General features: G+C 44.0%; 1 protein-coding gene and 1 long non-coding RNA gene across 12 annotated transcripts in view; one reads left to right on the top strand and one right to left on the bottom strand.

The window, feature by feature from the left end:
- Window positions 1-2,859, top strand: part of LOC118509628 (mucin-17) — a 26,941-nt gene extending 24,082 nt beyond the window's left edge. For 5 of the 10 annotated variants that reach the window (XM_036050508.1, XM_036050505.1, XM_036050509.1 and 2 more), the window contains 4 exons: window positions 1,068-1,406; window positions 1,480-1,626; window positions 1,704-1,788; window positions 1,862-2,830. In XM_036050508.1, the coding sequence (XP_035906401.1) occupies window positions 1,068-1,406; window positions 1,480-1,626; window positions 1,704-1,788; window positions 1,862-1,932 (642 nt within the window). In that variant the 3' untranslated portion in view covers window positions 1,933-2,830. Of the gene's footprint in view, window positions 1-65; window positions 162-1,067; window positions 1,407-1,479; window positions 1,627-1,703; window positions 1,789-1,861 lie in introns of those variants that run through there. The other 5 variants (XR_004905902.1, XR_004905900.1, XR_004905901.1 and 2 more) reach the window with 4 other exon arrangements.
- Window positions 1-15,667, bottom strand: part of LOC118509791 — a 24,726-nt gene extending 9,059 nt beyond the window's left edge. Inside the window, exons 1-3 of one of the 2 annotated variants that reach the window (XR_004905937.1) lie at window positions 14,627-15,666; window positions 4,679-4,790; window positions 4,213-4,583 (exon numbers count right to left, since the gene is read on the bottom strand). This is a non-coding gene — a long non-coding RNA (uncharacterized LOC118509791). Of the gene's footprint in view, window positions 1-4,212; window positions 4,584-4,678; window positions 4,791-14,626 lie in introns of those variants that run through there. The other variant, XR_004905936.1, reaches the window with a different exon arrangement.

Raw genomic sequence — 15,667 nt, 5'->3', positions numbered from 1 at the left:
ACATGCATACCTGGCATACGTGTACGTTTCCTTCGCAAATCTATCGGCAAATCCTTAATTAACAGTCGTCACGGCTATTCAAGGTCTAATTACCGCAGCAGACGAACAGTTGGTGAAGATAGATAACATTAAGAAACAGTCGATGAACAACACAAGCAAGGTTAGAGGACAAACTACTTTCGTATCTGTGTATTTGTTACTGCATTTAATTTCAATTGTTTTTTTTTTATTTAATATCCCCTTTCCCCATTACTAGCTCCGTTTGCGTTGAAGTGATTATGACACCAGTTTTAGTTTGAGTAGCCTACTATCCCCCCCCCCCCCCCCCTCAACAACCCGATCTAGCCTCCTGCTGTCTATTGCCACCTAGGGTCGATTGCAAAATCAAGAACCGATTTCAAAATTCTCATACGGAGCGTAAATGCTTGCGACAGTTTAGCTTTTGATCAGAAACGCCAAACCCGGTTAAAGTGACACTTCCATGCGGACATGCGTTCAGAACAGTGTGGAGTTACTATTAACGAGGTTCTAGGAAATCCACGGCTAATGACATTCAGGAGGTTCCGTTTGGGGATGTTTGCCGACAACCATACCTAACACGATACAAACACGATACAAAGCCAAAACTACCCTTCGAAACCATTTTCACAAAACTGAGTGATTTGTCCTGTTGTTACCACTACTCCAAATTTCAGTATAACAATTACTCTACCACTATCCTACGAGATTTATGATTTTGGAGCTTGTTTTTTTCCCCTCTCCCTGATTTGTGTGTGTTTTTTTCTCCATTCTATTTAACGCCTTTTTAAAGAGCCTCTACTGTACTGTGCAAAATTTTCTCTAACAATATCTTTCGGATTTCTGCAAAAAAAAATTGTGGACTTTTCTTTTCCAACTTTACGAGATAACATTACTGTGTTTTTTTGCTTTTGTTTCTTGACGCCCTCCGTTTTGACTTGACTTGGAACGTTGGATAAGAGTAAAATATGTGTTCTAATGTTGCACCATTTGCTTTGCCACCATTTCACCATCGGCTTACCGTCCGTGTCACGCATACGGTACGGCAGGAAACAAACGTGAACGAGGATGAACCCGCAACGGAAGTTAAGCAGGCAACGGAAGTTACCGAGGTCGCCGAAGACGAGCAGGCAAAGGTTTCGAATGGGCATGCGATTAAACTGGCCGACAATTCGACCGATCACGAATCATCGGAGAAGGAAACGTCCGGTGGCGAATCTTCCAGCGCCCATAGTACGCCGGAGAAGAAACCGAAAAAGCGAGACACCAGCACGGAACGGGGCACTGTTAAGGTTATGGCAATGGAGGTGACGGCACAGCGCGAAAATGGAAAGCGTCTTAGCCGACCATCGACGCCGCTGCTGCCGATGGGAGGACATCCGGAAACGGTAAGAAAATTCAGAAATAAAATACCAGAACTCCAGTACAAGCTAAATAAAACTCATTTTTTTTTATTGGCAGGCAAACGCACCGACCGAAGAGCAAGAGACAAGGTCGATTGTTCTCGATGGACGGTTACCGCACGATTCAAAGATTCTAGTGTCCGATGCTGAAACGGCTGTGGAAAAACTCGAACCGGAAAATTCCGAGGAAGAGGATGACGCACCGGTAAGTTGATCCTGGGCTTTGGAAGCATCGCGTATCGCGACTAGAAACCGTTTGTCCTTGCATCACTATCCTTGCAGGTGATATTGAGTGGTAAAATGACACTGTCGTTGATCAACATGGATTTCATCGAAAAGGATGCTACCGGTACTGTTGCAGTTGGTGGTAAGAGATCCAATTTTTTTTCCCTGTTACTTGTGTGCGAAGTCTCCATATCCTCATACGTCCTTATTTACAGAAATTGTAACGGAACTACACAAGCCCCAGGAAGAAGAACTTACGACAGCATCGTCCAAGGATGCCGAATAGGCGAGCGTTTCGTTCGAGAAACAGCAAAAGTATAACGCATAATATAAATATACATATAAATAAGTATATTTTTCTATTGCCGAAAAAACCACAACTTCACCACTGTAGACATGCCGGGAAGCGTCTAAGCAAAAACAGTGAGCCCAAGTCAATGAAAAGCTAACGTTAATAGCACACTTTTAAAAATTTCGTTTACAACCTAGCGCAATGTTGCTCAATGTTCGGCTTTCGTTTTCGGATTCTCACCCAACATGAAGACTATACACAGATGCCAAATTTAATTAGAGACGAAGTAACGGTAATGCTCAAACGCAGCGTAAACTTTTGCCAGTAAAACCAGTTCGTTCGTGACAGCCAGGTACCAGGCCGCTGTAAGTATATTTAAGCAAGCCTACTGAACGTCCGGATCAGATCCGATTCGGTGGGCTTGACACAAGCGGATGAGTTTTCTACCGGGCATTCGGTGGTTGTTCGTTAGGTTTATTCGTATACCGATTGTTTAATGCGATATTTGCAAAAGAGGCCGGAAAGTTGGAAAATTCACGTTTATGTTTGTTATCTTGCTTCGGTTATTCATCTTTCCCAAAACCAGTGCGAACCCTTCACAAGTGCGACTGGGTGGAATAGATTCAGGCAAAACATATTTATTTTCCGCATAGTTTAGCAGATCCATAACCGTCATCATAACGATAGCAAATAATAGAGAATGTAGCTAATGTAGAGCATTATCCAGCAAGCAGGAACATTATATTGTTTCTATTTTGTTCTGTTTCAATCAGTGGACGATGAGCGTGCGTGCTCCGCCTGTTTTGCGCTGCACGTAATGTACCGCATTATACTGCGTTAGCAAACACTATAAACATTGAATGTATGAATTTATTATGAAGGCAAAAAGCAATAAAATGGTTTAAAATAAATACAGATAGCAAAATGCGAATGTGGAAGGTGTTTCATCTTTGAGAAAATGAGATTTATATGGACGGATATTCTACATATCCACTACTGAGATCCAGAAGACTTCTACAACGCACGAAAAGCGCGCCATATATCGCACACTGCTACAGCCGATAGTCCTCTACGGGCACGAATCCTGGACTATGCTGGCGGAGGACACCAATGCACTGGCCATCTTCGATCGGCGGGTGCTACGGACTATCTTTGGCAGTGTGTGCGAGCAGGGCGTGTGGAGAAGGAGAATGAACCACGAGCTAGCTGAGCTGTTTGACGATGCAGACATCCTGACGGTTGCCAAAGCCGGAACGATACGCTGGCTGGGGCACGTGATGAGGATGCCGGACTCATGCCCTCCCAGAAAGGTGCTCGTCAGCGACCCGTTCGTCAAGAGGCGTAGAGAAGCACAGCGAGCTTGTTGGCAGGATCAAGTGGAGACAGACCTGAGGGAGATCGAATGCAGCCGGGGATGGAGGAGTGCAGCCAAGGACCGGGTTCCGGGAAACGGATTGGACACCAGGCCATGTCTTTTAGACGTGCTCCATAGGATCACGCAAAGAAAGAAGAAGAAGAAGATATCCCAAATCAACAGGATGCAGGATCCACGTACATGGATCGGGAATCGCATTTCTGGCATCTGGGATACGAAAGAAGGGATCAGGGGATCCTAAATCGAGGATTCGGTATACAAGAGCAAGGACCCGGTTTCTGAAAGCCGGGCAGTATGATTCAGGGTTCCAGGATCAGAAAGCAGAAAACCACGATCCATTATCCGAAAGCAGGGATGCCGTGAATCCCAATCAGGGATCCAGACTGTTCATAGTGTAATTCAAACTTCATGCTGTACCTTTGCGTGCACAAGCGAGTCTAGCTAATGTATAGATTAACAAAGATCATATGAAGGTCCATACCAAGGAATAAAGAAATTACCATAATAAAGGATTATTATGGTTAAAGTGAACAATATAAATATCACTATCAATCGTCCAAAATCTATAAGCTTAAATCGAAGACTTCTGCAGCAGGACAAGATCGCGAAGCAGTTGTCAGCTAAGTAAGTAAGTAATTAAGTAAGTATTATTGACTTTGGTTGACACAAGATTGATCATTCATTCACGCTCTGTATTTAAAACTTATCTTGGTAAGGGGTTGCCACGCCACGTGATGACCATTAGTGTAATTAAACAATTAAAATTGGCGTAGCACATAACAATCCCAACAAATAAAGTGGCCTTAATTGACATCTTCTTCTTGCTTTGCACTAAAACCTCGAAAGGTCTTGGCCTGCCATTTCTGGCTTTCTGTGACTTGATTTTACCCGTAGCAAGGTAGTCAGCCCTGCGTACAGAGAGGCCATGCGAAGACCGGCGCCGTTATTTCCTCGGCCACCAGACCACCCTAAAACAGACATTAATTGACATTATATGATAAACTATTTAAGAAAAAAGTGTTTTGAATCACTTTCCATAACTATAGAACTGATGTGTCGCCAAACGTAATCAATGTTCTTATTCTTCTTCACTGCTAAGTCCTTAAGAAGTTTAAATTGCCATTTTTGGCTTGAGTGACCTTAGGTTTATTACGCGTAGCGCGATACTCAGTCCTGCGCACAGTGGGAAATGAACCTTACGGGATTTGATAACGGTCCTCTTGTACATATCTCGTGTTTCATCTTTAAAATAAATTATGGCATGCATGTTCTATTTTTGGATTAGTGTTATTGAAACATACTCAATTTATAAAAATCAATTGAAAACAACAGTGCGATTTAAGGTGGCAAACTTTTCGTACTTACCACTGCGGGCGATAGTGTTCGTGGGATAACGATCTGCAGCACTATGATTTGCAGCTCAAAAATACAAAGGCTGCGATTAAAGATGTGTTCGTTGTCCTTAAACTGAATGTATCTGTAATCAGAGAGAAAGAGAAAGAGAGAATGAGCGGCTTTTAATGTATTGATAAAAAAGAGACAGATCTATCTGTTCTGAAAAGAAACATGATCAGATTTAAATCCACTGCTTATCGTACGTACAGTGCAGCGCAAAAATAAAGTACGTTCGATTCGTTGGAAAACTCCTTTTCGATTGTTATTATCGAATTGTACACTGTATCCTTTTGCATTTTTTTATGCTATATGTGTGCAATGTAACCGAGCATGCCCGGGATATGGCAAATGACTAGGAGGAAATGCCTAGTCAATTTTCTTTCATTGTTTGTTTTCGTGAATTTAATTCACAGTCACCACACGCGGTGGTGACAATACGGCATCAGTCCGTAATAATAAATAAATAAATAAATAAATAAAAATGTGTGCAATGCATGCAAATTTTGTTGAGATATAATTTAAATTATTTTTATCATTCGTTTGCTATGAATTTTATTTTGAATACTACTGTAGCTGACAAGGCGGTTGTGTTGATTTCTATTTAATTCATAACACACACACACACCCACAAACCCCTAGCCATGTGCTGCCCGATATTTACTGTTATTATCAGGAACGACGGCGTCTATTCGGTAAGACTGTATTTGAGAACGCTTGCGTATCGAGCCTGGGCGATGCATTGCAGAATGTTTCAATTGCAAATTCACACCAAATCGACATTTGATTTCCACTCATTCCAAGCGACGTGTCGAACGATTTGATTGTGCTTTGTGCCCCAAAACCTCGAGAAAACATTAAGTAGTTTACGTATTGTGTGAGAGTGCAGTGAATTTAAGGACATCCCGATGGAAAGTGACGAAACCAAGCTCTTGCCCGGTATGGATGGGAAGCCGAGCCCTGCATCAACACCGAAACCCTTAAAACGGTGTGCTCCGGAACTGATCACGCATCTCGAAAGTGCTTCCAATGGCTGTGTTCCCAAAAGGAAGCTTATACTGGAATGTGACACAACGCCATTGGCATCGCCCCGTTCGTGCCTTTCAACGCCGACAGTATCGACACCCGGTCGAATGGTATCTGCCGGGCGGGTAAATATCACGCGTGGAATACAGACGATCCGGCCGGAAACAACAAACCGCTACTGTCAGGTGTCGGTGGCTCGCATCCGGAAACCGACCGCCACCATACATGTGCAAACGGAGGAAAGCTTGGTGCCGCCCGTGCCAGTGTTTAACGAGATCGGATGTCAAACAGATGAGCCACTTCCGCGCGAAACTTGTGTGGGCGTTACCCAAACCGAAGCGTTTGCCGCTCACCCGGTACAGCGTGATGAGGTCGGCTGCCAGACGGTGGACATGATGACGGTGGACGAACCGATTGAGACTCGAAGCGACCGGAACGTAGCACAGGCGGCAGAGCAGCAGCAGGACCAGCTCGACCTTGAGCTGGAAGAAGCGGAAAAGAGTGAATCCACACGCGTATCCGTCACCAATATGCTGAACGATTTCGCCAAACAGTACGGTATCGATTTGCAGTCACCTGTCGAGAAGAAGAGACCGAAATCCGGCAGCAAAAAGAAAGAGATCGAACATCTACAGGAATGTCTGGCGAACAAAACGTACAAAGCGATGGCATCGAAAGTGAACGAGAAGCTGGGGAACATCCTGGAAAAGCACATCACGGAGTACGGACGGGAGACGGTGGCCAGCCGGGAACGGTTGATCCGATGGACAAAGTCCTTCATACGACGCCAGCAACGCCAGAACCGTGCCGCGGCAGCATCGGCCGTTCCCTCGCGCAAGATTGTACTGGTTCGCAAAGTCGTGCGTGCCCCGCAACGGCCAGCGGTGGAGGAAAAAGGTGTTCAGTGCGTACCGGGACTGGATACGGTTAGGGTCACTGTCGGTACGCAGTGGCAGCGCCAGAAACCAACGGTAACGAAGAAGACACCTGTGTCGGGTCAAAGTAAAGCGACTCGTACTCGACCGATTCCTACTAAGCCTACCTCCACTGATTCTAAAACTTGCTCCGCAGGTGCCCGGCAGCCGATGCGTCAAACCAAACTGTCCAGCTACGCCAAAGAACTGGACGACGGTGGGCCGAAAACCATCCAAGGAAGGCAACAACGACAACGAAAGCAACAAGGAGAATATTCCCCCAAACCATCAAAATCGGCCACTGTATTAGTAAAACCCTCAGCAGCTTCTTCTAAGCCGACGAAAGCTGCCGCACCACCACCACCACCACCTCCACCGGCGGCCAAAAAGAGGACACGGAGCGAAAAGAAAGCACCGAAAGAAACGACAGAAATATGCATCGAGGAAACACCATCACCGCCATCATCACCATCACTAGAACGGTCCGATCCGGAGCTGGACCGGAAGCATTTTCCCTACCGGTCACCACCAACCTATCCCACACAGTGTTCCAAAGCGACGGAAACATCCTTCTTGACGCCTTCCCGAGCACGAAATCTGGCCCCCGAACTGATGAACAACGAACGACAGTCACGCAGCTACCACAACGCAGCAAACATCAATCGATCGTTTAATCCGGCAGTGCTGCTTAGTCCACTGGAGCGCATGTACGTGGATCCGGCGCCAGCTCCGGTGGCATCATCGAACCGACCCGAATACAACACATTTCTCGTCCCGTTACGATCCACCGAAAGTGTTCCTCCGACACCACAACGAATCATGTACTTGAACCCACCGGAGCGACGCGTGCTGTTGCGCTCCGGTCCGAGCAGTGGCCCATCGGTTCGGGAAAAACCGCCGGAAATAAGCATCATCAGCAGCCAGCAACTTTACTCGCAGATCGGACTGGCCGTGGAGAAAGCGCTCAAGAACCAAACGCTACCGACACTGGCCAGCATGTACGGTGAACCGTTCGTCGAGGTGTTCAACGGCGGTGGACAGACGCCACAGCGTGCGGCGAATGAAGCGGAACGTAGCAATGAACAGGCGGCCAAGCAGCAGCAAGATCAAGCGAAGATCACGGATAAATTTGTGTGCAGCAGTGGCAAGGTAGACGCGCACTACCAAGGATCGCAACAGCATTTTGTGCGGCCACCGTTTCACACCGAACGTTCGCCGAGTCTCTCTCCTATCGTTTACGACGATGAAAACAGTGGTGACGAGATGATTCTGTAACGGGGTCCCATCACCCTATATGGGAAGCGGAACGCGTCTATTATATGTTGGTGCATTTTCTTACCAATGAAAATGCATTCTAACAGTTGCTTAGCGAAATATTAGATTTGTTGCAACACGTGGGCATGGTACATGACATTTTTTTACGCCCTCCTGCTTGGTTCGCTTTTAATTGCATACTTTTTTCTTCTATTTAATACTTCACCATTATCTCAGAGGTTGTGTATGTGTTCCGTGGGTGTTTTTTCTCTATTTTTTTCATTTTGTTAAAAGTACTTTTAAGCGTAACTCATAACACATGTGTTAGGCCGGATGAATTATCATGTTATTTGTTTGAAGTTGTTAATGTTAATTCTTAACTTTTGCTAATTTAGACTAAATGTTGTTATTATGCACTTTGTTATTAAATCGTCGATCAAGAACAAGATTGCGGAAGTTCTACGAAGCGGCTTATACAGTTCTTTTCTTGACGAACGAATGCGTCCAATGCGAATGCTTGAATCTTTGATTACTATTTGTTTTTCCTTTTCCACTTACAAATAAACGAAGTTTAAAAATTACAACTTATTGTTTCTAGATATTATTCTTTATATTTTATTACTACTTCGGTTAATTTGGATCATTTGGCAGGTTAAATAGAGAAGGTTTTCCTACTGGTTAAATGACTTTGTTTTTATTCATTCTGTAAATCTGTAAAGGTGACGGTCCGGTGGCCATACCGGTGGCGATACCGGCGCCGGTCTTCATACGACAGGACCGGAGTTCAATTCCGCCTCCCCGTACGCAGAGCTGACTGCTTTGCTACGGGTAAAATCAAGTCACAGAAATCCAGAAATGGCAGGCCGAGACCTCTCGAGATTGCAGTGCCATGGAAGAAGTAGAAGAAGAAATCTGTTATCCATAATTAATGTATACTAATATCAATACTAAAAATATAACTAAATCCTCCAAATTTTTGAACATTGCCATCTAGGAAAAGTTGAAGTTGCAATCATTAACTAACTGCTAAGGACGGATTTTTTGTTTGTTTCCCTATTTTTTGTTAGCCGCGCTCAAGTGACACACTCTATCAATTCTATTTAATTATTTAAGATGCTAAATTGCACAATAACAAATTAGTATGTGGTTTTCGCTCAGAGAAAATGGTAACAATAAAAATGTTACCTTTAAGAACGGAAACTTCCGAATGCTCATCTGGAGTCTGCTTAACGAAACTTTTGTCCGCTCGATGGTTGATCAACATAGCATCGAATTGCATAGATTCAGGCGTAAAACTCCTAAATATAGGCTAGCGGCATACACCGCTAATATTCGTCGACAGCGTTACATTGCGTTACATACCGGATTGCGTTCTCCATAATGCTTCCTGTTTAAATGTTCAGCTGTTCTCAGATAATATTACATTCTTTTGAGGAATACAATTTCAATCGACAAGTGAAATACCCAAGAATCTTGTGCAAAAGACATTTGTATTTTGCTATTATTCGAAATTGCATTCAGTTCGACAACATGTGCAACTTTAAGTGTGTAAACTCATTACACCAGATTTTCGGCTATTACTGCTGTTGAAATAGGAGCTATAGTTTTGGATGAGGATAGCTTCTACTCTAAGCCTTTTCAACCCCTTTTGGCTCTCTTAGGCAACGATGAACGAGGATGAAATGGCCTCTTAATAGTCGAGACACTCTCGCGATGGACCCACACTCTGCTCACCGTAAGCCCGCCACACAATTGCTTCATTCTCTTTTTAAGCCATTTTCTGCAGGAAGCCAAGCATATTTAGACCAATGTTATTCGTTTGAAGATCAACGATCGAAAGCAGTAAGCTACTGAAAGCTTCTATTATGACCCTTTTCGTCACACGCGACCCGTCAATCTCGATTGACAAAATCCGATCTAAGCGGATTGTTCACTTGTTAAGAAGTGTCGAGAAAGTTACATGCTGGATCAGAAAATTCTGCCGCTAAAGCTATTCGTTGGCTCCCAGGTAGGGCAGAGTAAGTTCGAATGCGGTAAGCGGTATAGGATTAAATACAAATTAATCCTTGTTGAAAATTCCGATCTGGATCAGTGTCAGCTATCATTCGGTTATTTACAGGTGAACTATGTTAGAGAAAATGTTAGGAACGGCAAGTAAACATTGTTTTGGAAAAAGAGGTAAAGAGCTACGTAATGCAAAAGTGTTGTAATTTAAAAAAATGACTAAAAGTTGGGGTTATAAAACATATATCTGGAGCTGATGGCAGATGACTCTTTAGCTTATCAACTAGAATGGCTTTATCATGAAGGAGAGAGATGATACCAAATATTGAAAAATGCATGATTTATTGTTATTAAATTAAAATTGCCTATTTATGGTAGACAAGCGTATAAACAGAGAGCTTTGAGATGGGTGATCGTGTGCCGATCATTTTGGTCAAATGCATGGAAGAGTGAGCTTCAGAAGGCTCGCCTGAGGATCGAATTTCAAATTATTTGATCAGTATCATTTTCAGCTCCTACTGACCGCCTTCAGAGTCCGGATTCGTCTGTTGTGTTGTTTATTGCTTGTAAATCTCAGCATATTCCCGTACAGTTCAGTAAGCGGAACATAAACTGTATTTGATGATTAAGGTTAAGATAGCCTATCTGCATAAAAATCGACTTATCAAATTTTCTTCAGTAAATGTATAGTCATTTGTCCTAGCAAATCAGAAAAAAACGAACCAGAAACAGACAAAATTAGTCCTCAGAAATGTATATCACCGACAAGCACGGTAGCAGTATGGCAAAGTAGGAGCTCACAGCAGCGAAGATAACCGATCAGTGCAAAGTTAACCGAACACCGGCTGACCTCTGATTATCGTCCATCCATAAATCAACATAACTGTCTGGTGCATCACACAACCACCACCAGTGTTACCTATTTGCCTCAGTCCAACCGGGAAATGTTCACTGTTTAGTTGTCCGACACATGGAGCCTTCCCATAAATCATCGCCCACACCCAGTTCGCGAAACACTCAAGTCTCAAGCCCCTGCAACTAGTTCGGACCAAACGGAACAGAGCGACCGACCAAGCTGTGTGTGTGGATGGATGGGTGGATGGATGAAACGGAACAAGGGTTAGTGTGATTATCTTCCAACGTAAGTGCTTCATGCCTCGTGGCAGCAGACAGGTGCAGACAGGAAGCACAGTGGCTAAGGTATGGGTGTTGTATGTTTGGTCGTTATCGGTGACTCTGAGAGGATGGGTTTACGTTAGGAAAAGTAAGTCCTTTGGAAGGAAGTCTGCGGAACTGTCCATTTCTAATCGAATGTAACAAGAATGTTTGCTTTTGCGTGGCATAATTCATTTTTGTGTGCTGTAGTTGGTTCCGGTTTCTTATCGAACACTACCGCTTTGAAAATTCAGTCTGTTAGAATAGTATCGGGATTAGACTTGAATCCCAGCGGTTTTATAGAGCAATACCTCCTAGCAATAGAAGGCATTAAGCAATAGCTAGTACCAACATGGGCGGTCCGATGGCCCAGGCGATAATAGCGCCAGTCCACACATGGCAGGACCGGGGATTCAAATCCCATCCAGACCACCTTTCACTACCCAGCTACGGGCCAAATTAAGTCACAGAAAGGTCGAGACCGTTCGTGGTTGTAGTGTAGTGTAGCCAAGGAAGAAGGAAGAGTAAATCTATGTTATTACATATTGGTCTCTCTCTTAAGCCAACGGTTATTTTGTCTCTTGCTTCATTTATCATTTCCACCTAAATCTTCTTCAGTTATTGGACATCCTCCGATAGATGGACGGAGGTATAATATTACTATCAGACGCAGTAGCAAGTGCTGACAGTTTGCAATTCTTGATATTTCTTCAAACTTTTCATTTCGTTCGTGTAAGAAGGAGCAACAATCCTGATCACTATTTATCACCACACGAGTGCAGAAAAGCAACATCCCTTCTGTGATTGACACCGTTTCTGGTTTGGGGTGTTGTCGGTAAACTTCTCCACTCAAAATACCTGTCGCGACGGACGAAGCGGGGATTGTACAGAACATTTATAGTCCCAGTACTCAAATACGCCTCTGAGACATGGACTCTGTCCAACACTGACGAAGCCCTCTTAGCCGCCCGTTCGAGAGGAAGATGCTCAGAAGGATTTTTGGCCCCGTATGTGTGGAAGAACAATGGAGTAGCCGCTACAATGACGAGCTCTACGAGCTGTTCAATAGTCCCATCATCGTGCAGTGAATTAGACTCGCCAGGCTCCGGTAGGAGCTGGTCATGTCATGAGAATGACACCGGACGACCCAGCCCGCAAAGTCCTTTTAGGCCGTCCACACGGACAGCGGAGGCGTGGTAGGCCCAAATTCAGATGGAATGATGACGTTGATGCGTACGCCAGAACGGCCGGGATAACGGATTGGCAGACGACGGCGCTAAAGGCCGCAAAGCGGTTGTAGCGCCTGATAAGTAAGTAAGTAAGTTGTCTGTAACAGAAATAGCTACTATATCCTAATTACTTACAGGGCTACGCTTTTACCATATAATCCTTTGTGGAATGAGATCTAGAATAGTCCCTGAAAAATGATTTTTTTTTTACAAATTTTCGTCGCTATTCATTTACCTCAGGTTCAAAGCTCATGTCACTCTAGTTTCTGTGTGTTTTATACAAATATACAATATTTATATATAGCTCTTGCATTAATTAGAAATAGAGAGAACATAGTTATAAGTGTGATCTGCTTAAATATTAAATTACAGTAAATTGATCCATCAATAACCTATTAAAGACGTTACAAGGGTATTAAAAACTCGTCTGTCTACCACAATATTACACCTGGAAAATTGTTAACTTTAGCAAGTTTTTTTAAAATGAATTAAATCTTAAGAGATTAACTAAGAAGCGTTCAAGAAATGCATCAGTAAGGGCACGATCTCCCAATTTCCCCCCTCCCAAACAAACCGCTTGAAAGAACACCTAATAAACAGCGTGTTCGAGGATGTTAGAACCGTGCTGCCGTGAAACAGCTGCACCGTGCGCCGGGATGCCGGTGCAGTAGTAGAAAAGCAAAACCCAGAGCCCATCAACATTCCGATCCGCCCCAAAAATCATGACCGGCGCGCACATAACCCGATCCGAAAATTCACGTTTTGGGCCGTCCGGATGGGGCAGTAATTCGTTCGATCTCAATACCAATTCCACAGTCGGTCCTGCGAACTGCGATTTTTGTGCGGCAAAACCCCCTCCCAAGAAAATGGACCGTGCCAGCGCGCCGCGGTGATTCATTCCCTCAGACATAAACTATTTTTCCAAAGCCACATTTTGACATTTGGAGCATTATTACAGTTTTGAATATTGGACCGTGTTGTGTGCCCTTCGGGTGCCTTTACGGGGCCACGGGTACGCACCGATCGGCAACCTGCGGTCGAAACGGCTCTTTGGCGGAGCTGGACATTTGATGGTATGGGACGATGATTTGTATGCCTTGTTACCTTGGGATTGCGTTCGCGGGGCTGTACTGGTGAGCGATTTTAATTTGAATTTTTGCAGCTTTTTCAAAGTACGCTTAACACACAGTGACGAGCCCGAAATGGAGAGGTAATATCGTACCGGTAACACCCACTTTATCACTGCTATTGAAATATTTGTAGGACGCTGAGACGTGGCCGGCTGCAGCGTTTTTGGGTTCATTTTGTTACCAGGCACGGATTATAATTGTTGGGACCTACCGGGTCCCATAAAGCTAAGGGCACATGCAAAAATGGAAACGCTCGCGTTTGCAGTGAATAATTATTTGCAACCATCCGCGCGAGTCCACCGAGCGGTTTAAAGCATTCCGGTGCTGTTTTGTTCTCAGAGCGTAGCAGATGAAGCGAGAACCAATTTATATATGGCTTAATTTATATTCATCAGCTTTCGAAACACGAATCCCCACGCCCCCCTATTCGGTGGTGTCTCGCGTGTGCATTGAAGCGAATTCTTTGCTGGCTCGTGTGCTCATGTGCAGCAAGTTACACTACTATTCGGTTTGGGTAGTTACAACCGCGTACCCGGGCCCCGGTTGTGTGAATCAATAAATTATTCGACCACAACACACCGATTTTTTTTGTTGTTGGTTGCAAAACAAATCGGTGGCGTAATGAGTGGAGTGGAACGAACAGTGAGGACTTTTCCCAAAAAAGGATGTGCCACGAGATTATAGTGCGATTCGTCATGTGATCCTTTCCAACGACCTTTTGGATTTTGGAACGGTTTGGGAATGAAAAGCGAAGAAAAAAAAGAAATACCGACGACGCAAGCAACGTTTCATTTGTCGCCTTGTTTGGAATCTGGATTAAACTCGTTTTACATTCGGATTTGGTATGTGGGGTTCGTTTTGAATTCCGCTTCACCCCCCCGTGGACATGACGGGTGACGAGGAACCTAAACATCCGATTTGCAACAGAACGAGATGCGTTAGACCATTCTTGGACGTGGGACGAATTCCCACGCTGGTGGTACAATTGGTTTTCTTTTTCCAGCGCGGACCAACGGTTTGGCTGAATGCGTTTCAAAAGTCTTTAAACTTTTGGCGACTGTTAGGAGACATCACGTCTTATCAAAAAATTGGTTAAGGATCTACAAGAAAACCGTTTTGATACCGCTTGATGATCAAAACTAATCTCTTATCGTTTCTGTTGTAGCCAAAGGGCCCAATATTTGAGTACCGAATTCAAACTTAACTTACCTTTCGCCGTTATCCTGTGGGAATTTCCGATGTCTGCTTCGTTCTGTGGTCTAGGTGCGACACCACATGCACAGCACATTTAGAAGATCTTGAATCATGAACATTTTTGACCACTCATTGCACTGTTTCATTTTCCATAACACCTCCAAAACGGTGTGAACTGGTACAACTTGAGTGAAATAGATCAAAGTGATAAATTTGGAATGTTTTTCGAGCACTCCTGATGGGCTTCAGTCCACAGTTGCCTCTTTTTTTAGATATTCATCTGAAGTACCGTTAGAAATATGCTCCCAATTCTCGGTGTGCTCGGTTCGCTTGAGGATCCTTTGACCATCGCGCATTCAAGACATATTTCAAATGCAGCCCTGTTGCAACGTTGCAACAGGTCCTTTGTTTGCGCTTGGTTGCTACAGTCAGTATGCGGCACATCCTTTGTTATTCTTCTCCGCACAATCCATAATAAATGCATGCAATTCTTCAAAGCGCAATGTGCAGTGTTCTCTCTCGTGTTATGCATTCTTTTTTGTTGGTTTTGTTCGGAAGCAACCATCGAACCGTCAAAGCGTAATCGTTTGAATTGTTCGCACTCGAGTTATCCGTTTTGCCCAGCATTCGCAACGGCATCTGTGACTTCGGTTTTACTTTCGATTCATGATCATGTGATAAACGAGGTCTCGCGATAAAACGGGCCTGCACGGCTGCATTTGGATATTCACCGGTAAAGGTATGCCTTATTCATCAAACTTCAAGACTACCGCACAAGTTGGACCAAAAATTACGATATTGAAAGGTAAAGATACCGGTGCACAGAAGAATGCCTGCTATGGGAATGGTGTTCCTGCTGCAAGGAACTGTTTCTTCAGAGGGAACATTTTCTTAGCATCTTTGAAGCAACTTATTCGGAAAAATTCAACACTTTTCTCGTTATTTGTGTAAGTTTTAGATGAAGAAGAACGTTTAGCTCTACATCACTGCAGCACTATTGCGCGATAATTCAGCTATTGAAATAAACTAATCCTGAACTAGCCAAACAGTAAACAA

The sequence above is a fragment of the Anopheles stephensi genome, chromosome 3 (assembly GCF_013141755.1).
Source record: "Anopheles stephensi strain Indian chromosome 3, UCI_ANSTEP_V1.0, whole genome shotgun sequence".
Classification (NCBI taxonomy): Eukaryota; Metazoa; Arthropoda; class Insecta; order Diptera; family Culicidae; genus Anopheles; species Anopheles stephensi.
Note: the sequence above shows the minus strand (reverse complement) of the source record. Positions and strands in the feature narration are given on the sequence as shown.